This window comes from Vidua macroura, chromosome 1 (assembly GCF_024509145.1).
Source record: "Vidua macroura isolate BioBank_ID:100142 chromosome 1, ASM2450914v1, whole genome shotgun sequence".
In the NCBI taxonomy this organism is placed as follows: Eukaryota; Metazoa; Chordata; class Aves; order Passeriformes; family Viduidae; genus Vidua; species Vidua macroura.
In genome coordinates, this window is record NC_071571.1 from 1,664,255 (window position 1) to 1,685,883 (window position 21,629).

At 46.0% G+C, this 21,629-nt stretch overlaps 2 protein-coding genes and 1 long non-coding RNA gene across 4 annotated transcripts in view; 2 read left to right on the forward strand and 1 right to left on the reverse strand.

Annotated features, from left to right (window-relative positions):
• Nucleotides 1–5,335, forward strand: part of ALS2CL (ALS2 C-terminal like) — a 42,918-nt gene extending 37,583 nt beyond the window's left edge. For both annotated transcript variants that reach the window (XM_053995820.1, XM_053995812.1), the window contains exons 22-26: nt 817–859; nt 1,075–1,136; nt 3,140–3,289; nt 4,685–4,781; nt 5,017–5,335. In XM_053995820.1, the coding sequence (XP_053851795.1) occupies nt 817–859; nt 1,075–1,136; nt 3,140–3,289; nt 4,685–4,781; nt 5,017–5,079 (415 nt within the window). In that variant the 3' untranslated portion in view covers nt 5,080–5,335. The remainder of the gene's footprint in view (nt 1–816; nt 860–1,074; nt 1,137–3,139; nt 3,290–4,684; nt 4,782–5,016) is intronic.
• A 5-nt stretch (nt 5,336–5,340) lies between these two features.
• On the forward strand, nt 5,341–6,747 carry LOC128817442 (uncharacterized). Its single transcript, XR_008440198.1, has 2 exons — nt 5,341–6,168; nt 6,565–6,747. It is a non-coding gene; the product is annotated as an uncharacterized LOC128817442 (long non-coding RNA).
• JMJD4 (jumonji domain containing 4) lies at nt 6,690–21,620 on the reverse strand. The gene is made up of 7 exons (XM_053995865.1): nt 21,532–21,620; nt 16,266–16,744; nt 14,429–14,594; nt 13,118–13,243; nt 11,344–11,611; nt 9,396–9,542; nt 6,690–8,527 (listed from the first exon to the last, which is right to left on the reverse strand). Exons 2-7 carry the CDS (start codon nt 16,522–16,524, stop codon nt 8,216–8,218), a joined length of 1,278 nt encoding a protein of 425 aa, XP_053851840.1. The 5' UTR covers nt 16,525–16,744; nt 21,532–21,620; the 3' UTR covers nt 6,690–8,215.
• Nucleotides 21,621–21,629: the final 9 nt, after the last annotated feature.

Here is a 21,629-nt window from a genome sequence, read left to right on the forward strand (position 1 = left end):
TTTTGCTCCGAACCATCCAGAATTGATAAATGTCTTGGAAAAGGAATGTTCATTCCAGGGTATTCCCTGTTAAAATGTGGGAATACCGACTGAAAAGATGGAAAAAGTGGAGGCAGATGTTTCCCTTATCCATTCCTACTCCTGGATCCACCTCTGGAAGTGATTGGAAGCAGCTTGGGAATTTTCCTCCGGGAGTTCAGGAGCGCAGCAGATCCAGGGTCTCAATTGGATTCTGTCCAAAAGAAATGAGAGGAATTGGATCCAAAAGTGCCAAAATTTCTCATGGATTATCCCAGGATCATCCCTGAGGAAAGCAAACTCCAATGGGATTCCCAGGAAAGTGGGTCCATGGGATGGAGGCTCCCAAAGAGGTGGATCCATGGGATGGGAACTCCCAAGGAGGTGGATCCATGGGATGGGAATTCCCAAGGAGGTGGTGGGATGGAGGCTCCCATGGAAGTGGATCCATGGGATGGAATTCCCAGGGAAGTGGATCCATGGGATGGAATTCCCAGGGAAGTGGATCCATGGGATGGAGGCTCCCAGGGAAGGGGATCCATGGGATGGGAGCTCCCAAGGAAATGGATCCATAGGATGGAGGCTCCCAGGGAAGAGGATCCATGGGATGGAATTCCCAGGGAAGTGGATCTGTGGGATGGGAGCTCCCAGGTTCCTGAGGCAAATCCCACCTGGAGCAGGGCCAGGAGAGGAGCAAACGGAGCCTCCGAGGCTTTGGCAGCACCTCGGAGGAGGAGACGGAAGAAGCGACGGGATTTAGGATGGAATCCATCCTAAATCCCGCTTTTCCCTTTCCAGGCACCTGTGGCCTCTCAAAGATCTCACCCTGACCTCCAACCAGGTAAGGAAAACCCTCGGAGCCAGCCGGGAATGGCAATGGGACATGGAATTAGGCTTGGATGAGGACGGAGCTTCTCCGAATGAATCCCAGGAATCCGAGCTCCATGATCAGTTCCCATCCTGAGGTGCTTCCTGTGGATTTCCATGGAGATTTTGTGGGATGGCTCCGGAACCTCTGCCCCCAGTATTCCAAAGGTATCCCTGTCTCTTTTCCAGAGGCGCTCCCTGATCAAGGATAAATGTTTCCTGTCTGCCACCGAGTGTCTGCAGAAGCTCATGTGAGTCCCTGTCTGGCTCTTCCCACTGAAATCCAGGGATTTTTTTTTTTGGGAAGTGTCAGGAATTTGTACCTGTTTCAAAAGCATTCTCGGGCCATTCCATTCATTATTTAGGGAAAAGTTGTTTGGGATGTTCTTTCTAGTTCAAAGTGAATTCCATGGAATCTTTTCCTCCAAAATTCCATGAAGACGTTGATTGATGATGAAATCCAGCAACTCCCTGCTCAGCATCTTCACTTCCCACAGATATTCCCTGGGAAGGAATTCCTGGCTGGGAAGTTGGGGAGGGGCTGGGATGGAATTCCCAGAGCAGCTGTGGCTGCCCCTGGATCCCTGGAAGTGTCCAGGGCCAGGCTGGAGCAGCCTGGGATAGTGGGAATTGTCCTTGGCCATGGAATGGGATGATCCTTAAGGTCCCTTCCCACCCAAACCATTCCATGGTTTCTCCCGGTGGAAAATGGCACTGGAACAGCTCCTGCAGTCAGAGCTGGATTGGGATTTGGGTTGGGATTATTCCATGGCCATGTTGGATTTGGGATCCCTTAATATCCATTGCCTTTTCTGGGAACATTCCCATTCCTTCAAGTTGCCTTCCCCCAGCTCTGCCTTTCCTTCTCCAGCTGGAAAAGAACCTTGGGAAGGAATTTTCCCTGTGGGAATGGGGAGGGGCTGGGATGGAATTCCCAGAGAAGCCGTGGCTGCCCCTGAATCCCTGGGAGTGCCCAAGGAAAGGCTGGATGGGGCTTGGAGAATGCTGGGATAGTGGGAGGTGTCCCTGCCCATGGCATGGGATGAGATGTTCCTTAAGGTCTCTTCCAACCCTAAACCATTCTGGAATGATGATTCCACACAAAATCTTGGATCAAAGGGAATTCACTGTTTTCACCTGGAGAGCAAATTTGGCTTGGCTGGGATTTCCTGGGATTCCGTTCCTCTGTATACGAGCTCCAGGAGGTTCATCCATCCACTGGAGTATCCCAAGAGCTTGAGGGGATCCATGGGATGGAGGCTCCCAGGGAAGTGGATCCATGGGATGGGATCCACCTTGCAGATACCAGGAATTCCAACCTGGGAAAAATGGACAGGAATGCTCCATCCCATATTGGAAATCCCAGGAATGTCCCATTCCATATAGGAAACGCCAGGAATGTCCCATCCAATATTTGAGATCCCAGGAATGTCCCATTCCACCTTGGAGATCCCAGGAATGTCCCATTCCATATGGGAGACACCAGGAATGTCCCATTCCATATGGGAGATCCCAGGAATGTCCCATCCAATATTTGAGATCCCAGGATTGTCCCATTCCATATGGGAGACACCAGGAATGCTCCATCCCATATTGGAGACACCAGGAATGTCCCATTCCACCTTAGAGATCCCAGGAATGTCCCATTCCATATGGGAGACACCAGGAATGTCCCATCCAATATTTGAGATCCCAGGAATGTCCCATTCCATATGGGAGACCCCAGGAATGTCCCATCCCACCTTGGAGATCCCAGGAATGTCCCATTCCATATGGGAGACACCAGGAATGTCCCATCCAATATTGGAGATCCCAGGAATGTCCCATCCCACCTTGGAGATCCCAGGAATGTCCCATTCCATATGGGAGATCCCAGGAATGTCCAATTCCATATGGGAGACACCAGGAATGTCCCATCCCACCTTGGAGATCCCAGGAATGTCCCATTCCACCTTGGAGACACCAGGAATGTCCCATTCCATATGGGAGATCCCAGGAATGTCCCATTCCATATGGAAGACACCAGGAATGTCCCATCCCACCTTGGAGATCCCAGGAATGTCCCATCCCACCCTAGAACATCTCCTGGCCCAACCTTGGTGCCTCCTCTTTCCTCCACCCTTTGCAGCCAATCCATAAATCCTTTCATCCCTAATTTTTTTTTTTTTTTTTTTTTTTTTTTATTTTTAAATCCCGCTTTTCCGGGTGCAGCTTTTCCGGGTGCAGCTTTTCCATGGCTCTTTTATCCCCACAGCACCACGGTGGATCCCAGGGAGAAGCTGGAGATCCTCCGGAAGACCTACGAGGAGCTGGAGCGCACGGTGTCGCGGCTGCTGGACGCCGACTACCGGCTCCCCATGGACGACCTCCTACCGCTCCTCATGTTCGTCGTATCCCGAGCCAAGTGAGCGGAATTTTTTCCCTCTGGAATATTCCCGGGTGGAAGAATTCCAATGAAAACTTTTGGGATTTGGGGTTGGATGTGTTGGGTTTTTTTTTTTTTTTTCTTCCAAGAGGCACGGTTGGGTTTTTGGGATATAAAGTGCCGACGGAATTCTGGAGTGTCCGTGTTTTATCCCAAAGGATATTTCATGGAAATGAGATTCCTTTTATCCCAGAATTCCAGAGTGTCCGTGTTTTATCCCAGACAATATTTCATGGAAAATCAGATTCCTTTTATCCTGGAATTCCAGAGTGTCCATGTCTTATCCCAGAGGAATTCCAGGCTTTTAATGGAAAAAGTGATTTCTTTTATCCCAGAATTCCAGAGTGTCTGTGTTTTATCCCAGAGGAATTCCAGGCTTTTAATGGAAAAAGTGATTTCTTTTATCCCAGAATTCCAGAGTGTCTGTGTTTTATCCCAGAGGAATTCCAGGCTTTTAATGGAAAAAGTGATTTCTTTTATCCCAGAATTCCAGAGTGTCCGTGTCTTATCCCAGAGGAATTCCAGGCTTTTAATGGAAAAGTGATTTCTTTTATCCCAGAATTCCAGAGTGTCTGTGTTTTATCCCAGAGGAATTCCAGGCTTTTAATGGAAAAAGTGATTCCTTTTATCCCAGAATTCCAGAGTGTCTGTGTTTTATCCCAGAGGAATTCCGGGCTTTTAATGGAAAAAGTGATTCCTTTTATCCCAGAATTCCAGAGTGTCTGTGTTTTATCCCAAAGGATATTTGATGGAAAATCCCAGAATTCCAGAGTGTCTGTGTCTTATCCCAGACAGTATTCCAGGGTTTTCACGGCAAATGAGATTCCTTTTATCCCAGAATTCCAGAGTCTCCATCTTTTAGCCCAGAGAAAATTGGGATAATTGGAAGTCCCTGCCCATGGATCTTCTTTAAGGACTTTTCCAACCCCAAACACTCTGGGATTCTGGAATTCTGGGATTTCTACAGGAATTTTCCATCCTCAGCAGGAACTGGGATTCCTTTGGGAGAAAAAGAATCCAAAATTCCATCCAGCAATTGGAATTTCTTATGGATGGATCTGGAATTTTCTTGGGATGGAGCATCCCAAGCTGTGGCTGCTCCATCCCTGGAAGAGTTCCCGATGGGAAGCGCTTGGAAAAAATTGGGATAATGGGATATCCCTGCTCATGGGTCATCCTGAAGGAGCTTTCCAACCCCAAACACTCTGGGATTCTGGAATTCTGGGATTCTGAGATCCCAGATCCCTCCAGCAGATCAGGATGCACCTGCAATCGGCACCGGAATTCCAGAGTTCCTCTCCTCCTCTCCAAAATTCCAACCCCTCCACGTGCCCGGAGATTTTTCCCAGATTTTGGGGATTTGTTTTTCCCTAGGATCCAACACCTGGGAGCTGAAATCCATCTGATCCGGGATTTGATGGATCCGACCAACCAGGGAGGAATGTTGGACTTCCTGCTGACGGCACTGGAGGTAAGGGGATTTCTTCCCAGGAATTCCAGCAAAATTCCATTTTTTTTTGAATGGAATTTTTGGGATTTTATTCCCTTGCTAGGCTGGGAAAAAATCCTAATCTTTAATTCCGGACAGATTGAATTCTGTTGGAATTCTCCTTGGGATCAGCAGGGATTCTCTGCCTGCAGGAGCTTGGATTTAATCCCAGAGTTCCCAAATTTTTTCCCTAATTTTTGCTCTATTCCCTCCCCAGTCATGCTATGAACACATCCAGAGGATCCGGCTCCATCCAAAGGAAAACTCCCACAGCTCCTGATCCATAGGGAAAATCCCAAATTTGGGAATTTTCCCAAATTTTCCAGACCAAACCCCGCTGGAAAAAGCGGGAATTGTATCCCTGGCTGCCTTAAAGGGAAGAATTCCTCCCCAGCCGAGGTTTTCCTGATCCCAAAAACACTGGAAGGGCTGGAATTTCCATCTCCAAGGTTTTTTTTTGAGTTTTATCCCCTTTTCCCACAAATAATTCCCAGGAAAAAAATCTCCTTTTCCTGCTCGGGATGTTTTTTTTTTTTTTTTTTTTTTTTTTTTTCACTGGAGAATTCCCAGAAAAAGAAAGAATTTCTTTGGGAAAAACCAATTTTTAATGGGATTTCTTGGACTGGGAAGGAGAGCTCATCCCAAAACTCCTAAAAATTCTGGGAATGAGAGGAGATTTTTCCCGCCATTCCTTTTCCTACTTTTCCCAACTCAGGACTTTTCCAATTTCATTTGGAAGCTGCTATTCCCAAATTTCCCAATTTTCCCATGCTCCAAGATTTTTATTTATCCTTGGGAGACCTCAGGGGTGATCCCACACCTTGGATAATCCCGTGTTTCTTTGGAATTCTGGGGGGCTTGGCAAAAAAAAAAAAAAAAAAAAAGGATTTTTCCCGGATTTTGGGAAATTCTGGGAAAACAAAGAGAAATTATGGAATAAAAACTCCAATCCCAGCTGGATTCCTGCTCTGCCAACCCCAGAGGTGCTTTGTACTCCGAGCTGGAATTTCCCTTTGGAAAAAGAATATTTGGGATATTCCCAATGGATATTTGGGATGCTGTTCCCAGCATCCCAAAATAATTTAACAAATAGCCTAAAAAAAATCTTATTTTTGACAGTTTTTATCCTGTTTTTTTTTTTATTTTTCCTGGGATTTTTTTTTCTTTTCTTATCCAGGAAAATAAAACTCCCCAAGCTTTTTCCAGCTGTTTTTTCCCAAGTTTTCCTGATTTTCTAAATTAAGGAAAGTGCTCCTTGGTATTTTTGGAAAAGAAGAATTGGAAATCCAACGCCTTCAAAAATTGGGATTTTTGTTGTTTTTCCCTTGGGATTTCTTCATTTTTCCCAGGAATTTTTTGCCTTATCCAGGTGACTCTGGGAAAAAAAAAAACAACCAGGTTTTTTTTTCCTCCCATTTTTCCCGAATTTTATAATTTAATGAATAACAGATTAATTACAAGAATTAATATATTAATGAGAGAATCCCATGGGAAGATTGCCAGGAATTTTTATTTCAATAAAACTCTTGGAATTTTGAAGAAATTCCAGGATCCACGTGCTCCTTCTTCCAATCTTCTTTGTTTTCAGGAATTTGGGGATTTTCTAAATGAAGGGAAAATGGATCCTTGATATTTTTGGGAACGAAAAATTGGAAGTCCAAAGCTTTAAATAAATGGAATTTTTGTCATTTTTTCCCTTGGGATTTTTTCTTTGTTTTTTTAGTATTTTTCTCATTTTTCCAAGGAATTTTTTTGCCTTATCCAGGTGACTCTGGGAAAACAAACCCCCCCCAGGTTTTTTCCTCCCATTTTCCCCAGATTTTATCCTTTAATTAATAACAGATTAATTACTATATTAACTAATTAAGAATTAATATATTAACGAGAGACTCTCACTGGAAGTTTGCCAGGAATTTTTATTTAAATAAATCTCTTGGAATTTTGAAGATTCCAGGCTCTGCATGCTCCTTATTCCAATCTTTGTCGTCTTCAAGAATCCGGGAATTTCCTAAATTACGGAAAAACGGCTCCTTGATATTTTTGGGAATGAAGAAAAAAATGCAAAATTCCTACTGGAAAAGAACATGCAAAGTGCAGGGGGGGGGTAAAAATTCCAAGGAATTCAAGGAAAACGAGGCAGATTTTCAGTTTGACTTCCTAAAACTTCCCGAAATTCCAAGTTTTTCTCGGTTTTGGTTTCGGGAAGAATTCAAGCGAGGCCTGAAGGTAACAGTGTGCAGCCATTTGTGCTTCCAGGTTTTTGATTTTTCCAAGGAAAAGCAGGAGGGGGATGTTCCACTGGGAATATTCTGGGTGGGAATTGTGCTGTGGAAGAGTGCGGGAGGTGCTGGATCCACAAAAAATTCCACAAGGAATTTTTTCCCTGAGTGCCTGCTCAGAATCCTAAAAAAAATGGGATTTTCCTTTAGCTGGGATGGTTTTTTTTTTTCCTCTAATTCCTCCAAATCACTCAGAACTTTCCTGATCTTTTCTGGAGGGAATTCTGGGCCTTGGGATAGAGCGCGGAATTTTGGGAGCACATTCCCATTCCTGCTTTTTATTGGGATGAGTCAAGGCAGGTTTTGCTCCGAGCTGAATTAAATTTAATCCTGAACATCTCGGCTTTGGAAATCCCACTTTGGAAGACACGGAATCAACATTCCCAAACCCAGGCTCCAGCTCAGGCTTCCATGGAATTCACCAGCTGGAATTCCCTAAAAAAGGATGGAAAAGCTGAGCTGCACCTGGAAGTAGGAGAGGTTTTAACAACGCTGAGCTTAAGCACAGGGAATTTGCATCATTCCAACGCCAGATGATCCATAGGGAATTTTTTCCCTGAGTGATGCTCACAATCCTAAAGGAAGTTTGGGATTGGCTGGGATGGTTTTTTTCCCCCAATTCCTCCAAACCACTCGGAACTTTGGGAATGCTGTCCCTCCTCCTGCTGGAGTAAAGCTCTTGTCCAAGTCCATTTCCTCCAAACCCTCTGAAAAAAATCTTGGAAAAGCGGGAATTCCGAGCAGGGCCGTGTCTATGGCCGATTCCAGGTGCTGGCTCCAGCTCAGGCTTCCATGAAACTCACCAGCTGGAATTCCCTAAAAAAGGATGGAAAAGCTGAGCTGCATCTGGAAGTAGGAGAGGTTTTAACAACGCTGAGCTTAAGCACAGGGAATTTGCATCATTCCAACGCCAGATGATCCATAGGGAATTTTTTCCCTGAGTGATGCTCACAATCCTAAAGGAAGGTTGGGATTTTCCTTTGGCTGGGATGGTTTTTTCCCCGAATTCCTCCAAACCACTCAGAACTTTGGGAATATTCTCCCTCCTTTCATTCTCCCATCTCCCGCTGGAGTAAAGCTCTTGTCCAAGTCCATTTCCTCCAAACTCTCTGGAAAAAATCGTGGAAAAGTGGGAATTCAGAGCAGGGCCGTGTCTATGGCCGATTCCAGGTGCTGGAGCAGAGCCTCCGGAGGAGGAGACAGGGAAGTCAGATCCAGCTTCCGGAAATCCTCGTTAGCGCTTAACGAGCTCAGCACCTTCACCGTCCTCTTCAGGTCGAACACGGCGTGCAGCATTCCCAAGGTGGAGATGGCGGCTTTGGAATTGTTCTGGGATGAGGATTCCTCATCCAGGCCCTTCTCCAGGATGGAAATCCGGTTTTCCGCGATGACTTTGAGGAAGTTGTAGAATTCCTTGTAGTCGATGCCCGTGCAGGATTTCATGATCAGCTAAAGGGAAGAAACGGAATGAAAATGGGAATGACAGTGGGGGAAAAATCCAGGAAAAATCCCTAAAATTGGATTTTATGAAGCTAGGAATTCTTGGAATTGCTTCTGGAACCAAAGGCACTAGGTTGTTTTTCCCAAATATTAATTGTGGGAATTTTCCCAACTATTCATTTTTGGAAGGAAATCAACCCAAGAAGAGGGAACAGCTTCTAGGAAAAAACTTGGAATTTGGTTCATCCAGAAGATTTTGGAAGGAATCCCATCCATCCTCTTCCTCATGGAATTTTGGTTGGATTATGGAGTTTGGTCTTTTGGATTCTTTCCCAGCTCCAGGGATCCAGGGGCAGCCACGGCTTCTCAGGGAATTCTATCTCAGCCAGGAATTCCTTCCCAATATCCCATTGAAATTAAGTGGGAAGCCATTCCTTGTGTCCTGTCATTCCATGTTTATCCCAATTCCCTCTCCAGCTTTTCTGGAGCTTCTTTAGGCTCTGGGAGGGGCTCTGAGGTCTCTCCCTGGAATTTTCCCTTCTCCAGGTGAACATTTCCAGCTCTCTTGATCCTGAAGTTTTCCATCTTTCCAACCAACATTCCAACCTGGACACACAGCCAATAACCAGAAGCAATTCCCAAACTTTTACAGGGAACATTCCCAAACTTTTACAGGGAACATTTCCCAACAAAACAAAGCTGTCCCCAACTCCCACTTCCTTAAAAACCACGGAAATTCCGCTGGTTTTTCTGTGCGGAAAAAATATTTCCCCTGCGGAATTCCGGGCTAACCCAGGATCCAGAAGCTGAGATCAGAACTTCAGCTCCAATAATCCCGGAATTCCGGCTCCCTGGATAATCCAGGATCGGGCTGTACCTGGCACTGGAGGTGCCAGTCGTCCATGGGATCTTTCCATTGGCTGATTTCCCTCTGGACGGCCGCCAGCTCATCCTGCAGGAAGCACCACATGACGGCCACGTTGCAGCCGTTGACCCAGTTGTGGTTGATGGAGATGGTGTCTTCCTGAGGGAAAAATTTGGGATAATCCACGGATAATTAGTGATTAGCCACTAATTAAGTTATTAGGGATGATAATATGGAATTTGCTGCTCCAAAGACCTAATTCCTTCTTTAGAAACCCAGAATGTCCCTAATTCCCAAAATGCAGCCGCTGACCCACTCGTGGTTGATGGAGATGGTGTCTTCCTGAGGGAAAAGTTTGGGATAATCCACAGATAATTAGTAATTAGCAACTAATTAAGTTATTAGGGATGATACTATGGAATTTGCTGCTCCAAAAAATCCTATTCCTGAGCAAACCAGAATGTCCCTCATTCCCAAAATGCAGCCGCTGACCCAGTTGTGGTTGATGGAGATGGTGTCTTCCTGAGGGAAAAGTTTGGGATAATCCACAGATAATTAGTAATTAGCAACTAATTAAGTTATTAGGGATGATAATATGGAATGTGCTGCTCCAAAGACCTAATTCCTTCTTTAGAAACCCAGAATGTCCCTAATTCCCAAAATGCAGCCGCTGACCCACTCGTGGTTGATGGAGATGGTGTCTTCCTGAGGGAAAAATTTGGGATAATCCACGGATAATTGGTAATTAGCAACTAATTAAGCTATTAGGGATGATAATATGGAATTTGCTGCTCCAAAGACCTAATTCCTTCTTTAGAAACCCAGAATGTCCCTAATTCCCAAAATGCAGCTGCGGACACAGTTGTGGTTGATGGAGATGGTGTCTTCCTGAGGGAAAAGTTTGGGATAATCCACGGATAATTAGTAATTAGCAACTAATTAAGTTATTAGGGATGATACTATGGAATTTGCTGCTCCAAAAAATCCTATTCCTGAGCAAACCAGAATGTCCCTCATTCCCAAAATGCAGCCGCTGACCCAGTTGTGGTTGATGGAGATGGTGTCTTCCTGAGGGAAAAATTTGGGATAATCCACGGATAATTGGTAATTAGCAACTAATTAAGCTATTAGGGATGATAATATGGAATTTGCTGCTCCAAAGACCTAATTCCTTCTTTAGAAACCCAGAATGTCCCTAATTCCCAAAATGCAGCTGCGGACACAGTTGTGGTTGATGGAGATGGTGTCTTCCTGAGGGAAAAATTTGGGATAATCCACGGATAATTAGTGATTAGCCACTAATTAAGTTATTAGGGATGATAATATGGAATTTGCTGCTCCAAAAATCTGATTCCTTCTTTAGAAACCCAAAATGTCCTTAATTCCCAAAATGCTGCCGCTGACCCAGTTGTGGTTGATGGAGATGGTGTCTTCCTGAGGGAAAAATTTGGGATAATCCATGGATAATTAGTCACTAATTAAGTCATTAGGAATGATAATATGGAATGTGCCACTCCAAAAATCCCATCTTAAGGGATCTGAACACTCATCCCATTCCATCATCCCATCCCACACTTCCCACTATCCATGGTACATGGTGCTCCAAGCTGGAATTCCTCCTTCTCGGGAAGGATTTCCATCTTTTCCCAGGATCTTCCTCCTCCTCACCCCACTTCTGTGCCATGGAATTCCTGGAATGGTTTGAGTGGGAAAGGACCTTAAGGACCATCCCATTCCCACTCTCCCAGGGTGCTCCAAGCCTCATCCAAGCTATCCTTGGACACCTCCAGGGATGGAGCTTCCCTTCAACAATTCCAAGGCCTCAATTCCATCCCAACATCACCCAGGAGAAGGGATCAACCTTTTCCCTGAAAATCCCAATTTCCATCCATCCCAACAAAACCTTTGTGATCCCACTTCCCGATCCAAGAGCAATTCCCAGCGGGATCCATTCCCTCACCAGGTTATAAACCTGGTGGTGCCATCCACTGGGAATGAAGACGATCTCTCCGGCTTCCTGGAGAATTTCCAGAGGGGGCTGGCTCTGGCTGTAGCGCGGATAAATCCTCTTATCCCGAAGATCCGGAGCCGTCACGTCGAAGGGGAGATTCCCGTGGCGATCCTTCAGGAATTCCTCCTGTCCCGCGGGATACAGGAGCCATTTCTTCCTGCCACAGATGTTGGCTGACCAGCTGTAGGAGCGGAAGACGTCGGCGTGGAACGGCGTCCTGGGAAAAAACAGGGATGGGTGGGAATCAATCCCGAAAAATTCCAACAGGGATTTGAGTCGCTGAGAAGCTGAGGTGCTGATCCCAAAATTCCTCGTGGAATTTTGGTTGGATTATGGAGTTTCGACTATTGAAAGGCCATTATATGGATACTGATCCCAAAATTCTTCATGGAATTTCGGTTGGATTATGGAGTTCTGGCTATTAAATCACTGTATCCATACCAATCCCAAAATTCTTCATGGAATTTCAGTTGGATTATGGAGTTCTGGCTATTAAATCACTGTATCCATACCAATCCCAAAATTCCTCATGGAATTTTGGTTGGATTATGGAGTTTTGGATATTAAAAGGCCATTCTATGGATACTGATCCCAAAATTCTTCATGGAATTTTAGATGGATTATGGAGTTTTGACTATTGAAAGGCCATTATATGGATACTGATCCCAAAATTCCATGAGGAATTTCAGTTGGATGATGGAGTTTTGGATATTAAAAAACCGTTGTATCCATACCAATCCCAAAATTCCTCATGGAATTCTGATTGGATTATGGAGTTTTGACTATTAAAAGGCCATTCTATGGATACTGATCCCAAAATTCTTCCTGGAATTTCAGTTGGATTATGGAGTTCTGGCTATTCCTGATGGAATTTTGGTTGGATTATGGAGTTTTGACTATTAAAAGGCCATTCTATGGATACTGATCACAAAATTCTTCCTGGAATTTCGGTTGGATTATGGAGTTCTGGCTATTAAATCACTGTATCCATACCAATCCCAAAATTCCTCGTGGAATTTTGGTTGGATTATGGAGTTTTGACTATTAGAAGGCCATTCTATGGATACTCATCCCAAAATTCCTCATGGAATTTTGGCTGGATGATGGAGTTTGGGATATTAAAAAGCCGCTGTATCCATACCAATCCCAAAATTCCACATGGAATTTTGGTTGGATAATGTAATTTGGCTATTAAAAGGCCACTATACCCATCCTGATCCCAAAATTCCTCCTGGAATTTCAGTTGGGATTGTGGAGTTTTGGCTATTAAAAGGCCATTCTATGGCTACTGATCCCAAAATTCCTGATGGAATTCTGGCTGGATAATGGAGTGTTTTATATCCTCTGTGCTTCTCCTCTTTAATTTATCCCAAAAATCCCTCAAGGGCAGGGAATTCTGATAAAAACACCCCAAATGCATCTTTAGAACCAATACTGGGCTGGAATTCTCACTTGGAATTTTCCCCTGGAAAACACCGGCGTTATCCCTGCCATTCCAGGCTCCTGCCCATTCCAAGTGCTGATCCCAAGGGAATTTCTCCTCTAATCTCCCAGATGATTTTTTTTTTTTTTTTGTGGGCACAATTTGGGGTTTTCCCTTTTCCCTCCCATTCGGAGCCATCCGGGACACCAGGAAAACTGCCTGGTTATCCTGAGGGATAACAGGATAATTTCCTGGGCTTTTCTCAGCTGGAAAAGGAATTTTTTGGGATGAGAGCCTTACCAGGATCCCTTGGGTCCCATGTAGACGAACCTAAAATCATCCACGGCCACGGCATCCCAATATTCGTTGAGCCAATCCGAGGAAAAATACACGGGAGTGGTGTAAACATCCTGCTCTGGAAAAGCTCTGGAAAACAAAAACGCTTGGAAAAGCAGCTTGGGAAAACGGGATCCCCCAAATGCAGGGGGAAGAGCAAGGTGGATCCTTTAGGATGGAATTCCAGGGGTTTGGGGTGGAAAGGAGTTGAAGGAGCAGCTTATCCCAAATGTTCACTATCCCAGATTGTTCCAAGCTGGTCGGGGGCACTCCCAGGGATTCAGGGGCAGCCACGGCTTCTCTGGGAATTCCATCCCAGCCCCTCCCCATTCCCACAGGGAAAATTCCTTCTCAAGGTTCTTTTCCAGCTGGAGAAGGAAAGGCAGAGCTGGGGGAAGGCAACTTGAAGGAATGGGAATGTTCCCAGAAAAGCCAATGGATATTAAGGGATCCCAAATCCAACATGGCCATGGAATAATCCCAACCCAAATCCCAATCCAGCTCTGACTGCAGGAGCTGTTCCAGTGCCATTTTCCACCGGGAGAAACCATGGAATGGTTTGGGTGGGAAGGGACCTTAAGGATCATCCCATTCCATGGCCAAGGGCAATTCCCACTGTCCCAGGCTGCTCCAGCCTGGCCCTGGACACTTCCAGGGATCCAGGGGCAGCCACAGCTGCTCTGGGAATTCCATCCCAGCCCCTGCCCACATTCCCAGCCAGGAATTCCTTCCCAAACTGAGTTGAAATGGATCTTGAGCTTGGAATAAAAGCTGGGAATTAGGCTGAGGGAATGATATCAGCCTGGAATATTGGGGATTTGAGGAATTTGGAGCTGCAGGCCAAGGCTTTGGAATCCCTCGGGGAATGTTGGAATATTTTCCCTCCACGCTGATGCTGAGCTCGTCTGCTTTGCCTCAAAACCCCAACTGGAACAACTGCAAACCATGGAATCATGGAATTTTTGGGGTTGGATGGGATCCTAAAGAAGATCCAGTTCCAACCCCCTGCCAGGGACACTTCCCACTATCCCAGGCTGCTCCAAGCTGGCTTTGGGCACTTCCAGGGATGGAGCAACTTCTCTGGGAACTCCATCCCAGCCAGGAATGCCTTCCCAAATTAAGTGGGAAGCCATTCCCTGTGTCTTGTCATTCCATGCTCATCCCAAACCCTTCTCCAGCTTTTCTGGAGCTTCTTTAGGCTCCGAGGATTCCGTGGATCCTTCCCTTCTCCAGAGGAACATTCCCAGTGCCGGAGTGTTGGGAATGAGCCCTGACCTGCTCAGGTGCCAGTCCTTGAGGTAGAGGCAGCCCCGGGAGGAGCTGTAGCCGTTCCTGATGTATTCCCGCCAATATTCCACGTATTCCTTGAAGGGCAGCTGCTCCTTGGGGTTGGAATTGTATTCCTTGACATCGCAGTTGGCAACGGGCACCATGGCTTCTCCTGGAATTACAAATCCCTTGGGAATTCTCCACGGGAATGAGAAGGATTCATCAAATCATCTCCACCTCAAGCTCATCCCTGTGGAATTCCAGGCTTCAGATATTCCAGAGGAACCATCCCAATCCCAGAACCATCATTCCAAGGGAACGTGATCCAGAAATTACAAATCCCTTGGGAATGAGGAGGACTCATCAAATCACCTCCCTCAAGCTCATCCCCATGGAATTCTGGGCTTTAAATATTCCAGAAGAACCACCCCAATCCCAGAACCATCATAAGAAGGGAACATGATCCAGGAATTACAAATCCCTTGGGAATGAGGAGGACTCATCAAATCATCTCCACCTCAAGCCCATGGAATTCTGGGCTTTAAATATTCCAGAGGAACCACCCCAATCCCAGAACCATCATAACAAGGGAACATGATCCGGGAATTACAAATCCTTCAGGAATTCTCTGCAGGAATGAGAAGGATTCATCAAATCATCTCCACCTCAAGCTCATCCCCGCGGAATTCCAGGCTTCAAATATTCCAGAGGAACCATCCCAATCCCAGAACCATCATTCCAAGGGAACGTGATCCAGAAATTACAAATCCCTTGGGAATGAGGAGGACTCATCAAATCATCTCCACCTCAAGCCCATGGAATTCTGGGCTTTAAATATTCCAGAGGAACCATCCCAATATTCCAGGGAAACAACATCCAAATCCAGAGTGAGAGTGTGGAGTGACCTGAATTTTCCTGCTGTTTATTCCACGTGCCCCAAATTTTCCTGGTTTTTCTTTGCCGTGACCTGAATTTTCCAGTTTTTTCTTTAAAGGGAATTTTCCCCTTAAGTCCATTAGAAGGGAGGTGTTGATTAGGAATAATGAAATTATCCAAGATTTTTAATTTCTTTAAATAATAAATGATAAAGAAAATTTGGGAATAAATTTTAGCTTGGAATCTGCAAACCAGACTGGGAAGAAATGGGAAAAAAAAAATCCATGGATTAATTTTGGACAAAAGCTTGGAATTTGGGTTTTTTTAATGCTTTTATCCTGAAAATTCAGTCCTAAAAAGTTGAATCCTTTAGGATTTGCAAAAAATCCCAGGATTTACCAAACTTCTGCAGGAGATGCTCCAAGTTGGGTTTCCCATGGAAAAAAAAATCCACGGATTAATTTAGGATAAAAACTTGGAATTTAGGGGTTTTTCAAGTGCTTTTATCCCTAAAATTCAATCCTATAAAGCTGAATCCTTTAGGATTTGGATGAATTAAATTCTCCAAGATTTTAAATTTATTTAAATATAAATAAAAAATAAAATTTGGGAGTGAATAAATGGAAAAAAATCCACGTCATAGTTTAGGAAAAAATCCTGGAATTTTGTTTTCTTTTTAGTGCTTTTATCCTGAAAATTCAATCCCAAAAAGTTGAATCCTTTAGGATTTGGATGAATTAAATTCTCCAAGATTTAAAATTTATTTAAATATAAATAAAAAATGAAATTTGCGAGTGAATAAACGGAAAAAAAAATCCACGTCAGAGTTTAGGAAAAAATCTTGGAATTTTTTTTTTTTTTTTTTTTTTTTTTTTTTTTTTTTTTTTTTTTTTAGTGCTTTTATCCTGAAAATTCAATCCTATAAAGCTGAATCCTTTAGGATTTGGGAAAAAATCCCAGGACTTACCAAACTTCTGCAGGAGATGCTCAAAGTTGGGTTTCCCATCCCACGTCACCCAATTTTTCCTGCTGCCCCAATCCTCGGTGAACTTGGCCGAGAAAATGCAGGGATGGTTGGGAATGAGATAATCCCGGAAAAAATCGGAATAAGTGAAAGAATCGGCTTTGTCAATAAAATCCACGTGGCCCCCGGGAAGAGCACCCGGAGAAGAATTCCCAAAATCCCGGAAAAAAGCGGTGGAACAGGCAAAGGTTGCTCTGTCCATGCAGGCTGCAAAAAATTCCTGGCTGAGCCAAGGAATTTGGAAAAAATAATCCCAAAAAAATCCCTGCTAAAAATGGGATTTGAGGCTTTAAAAGTGGGGGAAATCATGGGGAAATTGAGGGGGAATAAGTGTTGGGATAATTTGGGTTTTCCATGGTTTTTTGGGATAGCTGGGAATCGCCCTATGGATGCTTTTTCCTCTTGTCAGAGCTGGTTCCGTCCTAAAAAAAGCAGGAAAAGAAAAATTCAGTGGGATATTTCCAAGGAATAAATGAACTGAAGGGGTGGAGGGAAAGAAATTCCTGAAATATTTGGGAAAGCTCTGGGATCATCCCTTTGTTCCCAGGTCTGGCACCTCCCACTTACTGCAGAGCTTTTCCGTGGATTTGGAGCAATGGCAGGATAAAAATAGGGCAAAAAATGGGAAAAAAAAAAGAAAAACGAGGGAAGACTGAGCACAGAGGGAATAAAGCAAAGAGGCTGCAGGGACAGGATTTGGGATACACTGAGGGAAAAGGGGATTTAGGGATCTCTGCGAGGGAATTCCTCCCTCAGAAATCTCCAAGGGAACACCGGGATTTGGGAACCTCCAGGAGGGAAATCCTCCCTCACGGAGCTCCAAGGGAATATGGGAATTAAGGGACATCCATGAGGGAATTCCTCCCTCAGGGAGCTCCAAGGAACTTGGGATATGGCAGTGGGATTAAAGGATTTCCAGGAGGGAATTCCTCCCTCATGGAGCTCCAAGGGAATATTGGGATTATAGGATATCCATGAGGGAATTCCTTCCTCAGAAGTCTCCAAGGGAATATGGGGATTGAGGGACATCCATGAGGGAATTCCTCCATCACAGGTGGAATATTGGAATTAGGGGAAATCCCTGAGGGAATTCCTCCCTCACAGATCTCCAAGGGATATTGCAGTGGGATTAAAGGATTTCCAGGAGGGGATCCCCCCCCTCAGAGATCTCCATGGGAACACCGGGATTAGGGAACCTCCAGGAGGGAATTCCTCCCTCAGAGATCCCCAAGGGAAGAGTGGGATTATGGAACATCCACGAGGGAATTCCCCTCAGGGAGCTCCAAAGGAATATCAGGATTGAGAGACATCCATGAGGGAATTCCTCCCTCATGGAGCTCCAAGGAACCTGGGATATGGCAGTGGGATTAAAGGATTTCCAGGAGAAATTCCTCCCTCAGAAATCTCCAAGGGAATATCGGGATCATAGGATATCCATGAGGGAATTCCTCCCTCAGAAATCCCCAAGGGAACAGTGGGATTAAGGAACATCCATGAGGGAATTCCCCTCACGGAGCTCCAAGGGAATATCAGGATTGAGGGACATTCATAAGGGAATTCCTCAATCACAGAACTCCATGGGAACAGTGGGATTAGGGAACCTCCATGTGGGAATTCTTCCCTCAGAGATCCCCAAGGGAACAGTGGGATTTGGGAACGTCCAGGAGGGAATTCCTCCCTCATGGAGATCCAAGGGAATATGGGAATTAAGGGACATCCATGAGGGAATTCCTCCCTCATGGAGCTCCAAGAGAATATTGGGATTATAGGATATCCATGAGGGAATTCCCCCCTCACAGAAGGCTATGGCAGTGGGATTAAAGGATTTCCATGAGGGAATTCCTTCCTCAGAGATCTCCATGGGAACAGTGGGATTAGCGAACCTCCATGTGGGAATTCTTCCCTCAGAGATCTCCAAGGGAATATGGGAATTATGGGACATCCATGGGGGAATTCCTCTCACAGATCTCCAAGGGAACACCGGGATTAAGGAACCTTCATGAGGGAATTCCTCCATCAGAGATCTCCAATGGAAATAAGGAACATCCATGAGGGAATTCCTCCCTCACAGAGCTCCAAGGAAACACCGGGATATGGCAGTGGGATTAAAGGATTTCCAGGAGGAAACTCCTCCCTCACGGAGCTCCAAGGGAATATCAGGATTAAGGGACATCCATGAGGGAATTCCTCCCTCACAGAGCTCCAAGAAAACACTGGGATATCACAGTGGGAATAAAGGATTTCCATGTGGGAATTCCTCCCTCAGAAATTTCCAAGAGAACCCCGGGATTAAGGGAAATCCCTGAGGGAATTTTCCTTCACAGAGCTCCAAGAGAATATTGGCATTAAGGGAAATCCATGAGGGAATTCCTCCCTCAGGGAGCTCCAAGGAACTTGGGATATGGCAGTGGGATTAAAGGATTTCCAGGAGGGAATTCCTCCCTCATGGAGCTCCAAGGGAATATCGGGATTATAGGATATCCATGAGGGAATTCCTTCCTCAGAAGTCTCCAAGGGAATATGGAGATTGAGGGACATCCATGAGGGAATTCCTCCCTCACAGGTGGAATATGGGAATTAAGGGAAATCCCTGAGGGAATTCCTCCCTCACAGATCTCCAAGGGATATTGCAGTGGGATTAAAGGATTTCCAGGAGGGAATTCCCCCCTCAGAGATCTCCATGGGAACACCGGGATTAGGGAACCTCCAGGAGGGAATTCCTCCCTCAGAGATCCTCAAGGGAACAGTGGGATTTGGGAACATCCATGAGGGAATTCCCCTCAGGGAGCTCCAAAGGAATATCAGGATTGAGAGACATCCAGGAGGGAATTCCTCCCTCACGGAGCTCCAAGGAACCTGGGATATGGCAGTGGGATTAAAGGATTTCCAGGAGGGAATTCCTCCCTCAGAAATCTCCAAGGGAATATCGGGATCATAGGATATCCATGAGGGAATTCCTTCCTCAGAGATCCCCAAGGGAACAGTGGGATTAAGGAACATCCATGAGGGAATTCCCCTCACGGAGCTCCAAGGGAATATCAGGATTGAGGGACATTCATAAGGGAATTCCTCAATCACAGAACTCCATGGGAACAGTGGGATTAGGGAACCTTCATGTGGGAATTCTTCCCTCAGAGATCCCCAAGGGAACACCGGGATTTGGGAACGTCCAGGAGGGAATTCCTCCCTCATGGAGATCCAAGGGAATATGGGAATTAAGGGACATCCATGAGGGAATTCCTCCCTCAGGGAGCTCCAAGGAACCTGGGATATGGCAGTGGGATTAAAGGATTTCCAGGAGGGAATTCCTCCCTCATGGAGCTCCAAGGGAATATCGGGATTATAGGATATCCATGAGGGAATTCCTTCCTCAGAAGTCTCCAAGGGAATATGGAGATTGAGGGACATCCATGAGGGAATTCCTCCCTCACAGGTGGAATATGGGAATTAAGGGAAATCCCTGAGGGAATTCCTCCCTCACAGATCTCCAAGGGATATTGCAGTGGGATTAAAGGATTTCCAGGAGGGAATTCCCCCCTCAGAGATCTCCATGGGAACACCGGGATTAGGGAACCTCCAGGAGGGAATTCCTCCCTCAGAGATCCCCAAGGGAACAGTGGGATTATGGAACATCCACGAGGGAATTCCCCTCAGGGAGCTCCAAGGGAATATCAGGATTGAGAGACATCCATAAGGGAATTCCTCCCTCACAGAGCTCCAAGGGAATATGGGAATTAAGGGACATCCATGAGGGAATTCCTCCCTCATGGAGCTCCAAGGAACCTGGGATATGGCAGTGGGATTAAAGGATTTCCAGGAGGGAATTCCTCCCTCAGTAATCTCCAAGGGAATATCGGGATCATAGGATATCCATGAGGGAATTCCTCCCTCAGAGATCCCCAAGGGAACAGTGGGATTAAGGAACATCCATGAGGGAATTCCCCTCACGGAGCTCCAAGGGAATATCAGGATTGAGGGACATTCATAACGGAATTCCTCAATCACAGAACTCCATGGGAACAGTGGGATTAGGGAACCTCCATGTGGGAATTCTTCCCTCAGAAATCTCCAAGGGAATATGGGAATCATGGGACATCCATGGGGGAATTCCTCCCACAGATCTCCAAGGGAACACCGGGATTAAGGAACATCCATGAGGGAATTCCTCCCTCACAGGTGGAATATGGGAATTAAGGGACTCCATGTGGGAATTCTTTCCTCAGAGATCCCCAAGGGAACACTGGGATTAAGGGACCTCCATAAGGGAATTCCTCCCTCACAGAACTCCAAGGAAACACTGGGATCAATGAATCCCCAAGAGGAAATTTCTCCCTCACGGAGCTCCAAGGGAATATCAGGATTCAGGGACATCCCTGAGGGAATTCCCCCCTCACAGAAGGCTATGGCAGTGGGATTAAAGGATTTCCATGAGGGAATTCCTTCCTCAGAGATCTCCATGGGAACACTGGGATTAGCGAACCTCCATGTGGGAATTCTTCCCTCAGAGATCTCCAAGGGAATATGGGAATTATGGGACATCCATGGGGGAATTCCTCCCACAGATCTCCAAGGGAACACCGGGATTAAGGAACCTTCATGAGGGAATTCCTCCCTCAGAGATCTCCAATGGAAATAATGAACATCCATGAGGGAATTCCTCCCTCACAGATCTCCAAGGGAACACCGGGATATGGCAGTGGGATTAAAGGATTTCCAGGAGGAAATTCCTCCCTCATGGAGCTCCAAGGGAATATTGGGATTATAGGATATCCATGAGGGAATTCCTTCCTCAGAAGTCTCCAAGGGAATATGGAGATTGAGGGACATCCATGAGGGAATTCCTCCCTCACAGGTGGAATATGGGAATTAAGGGAAATCCCTGAGGGAATTCCTCCCTCACAGATCTCCAAGGGATATTGCAGTGGGATTAAAGGATTTCCAGGAGGGAATTCCCCCCTCAGAGATCTCCATGGGAACGCCGGGATTAGGGAACCTCCAGGAGGGAATTCCCCCCTCAGAGATCTCCATGGGAACGCCGGGATTAGGGAACCTCCAGGAGGGAATTCCCCTCACGGCCCTCCCCGGGGTAGCGGGGGAGGACCCGGACACCACCGGGCGTCGCACACGCCATCCCCGCCTCCCCCTCCCGTCCCAGCCGCACCGTCGCTGCCCGCAGGAACCGGGAGCGCCCCGAGGGAGCCACACTCACCCCCGCCCCCTTCAGGGCAGCCCCGCGGCGCCAATGGCGGCGTCGGCGGCAACAATGACCGGCTATGGCGGGCGCCGCCGGAACCTCTGCGTCGGGCG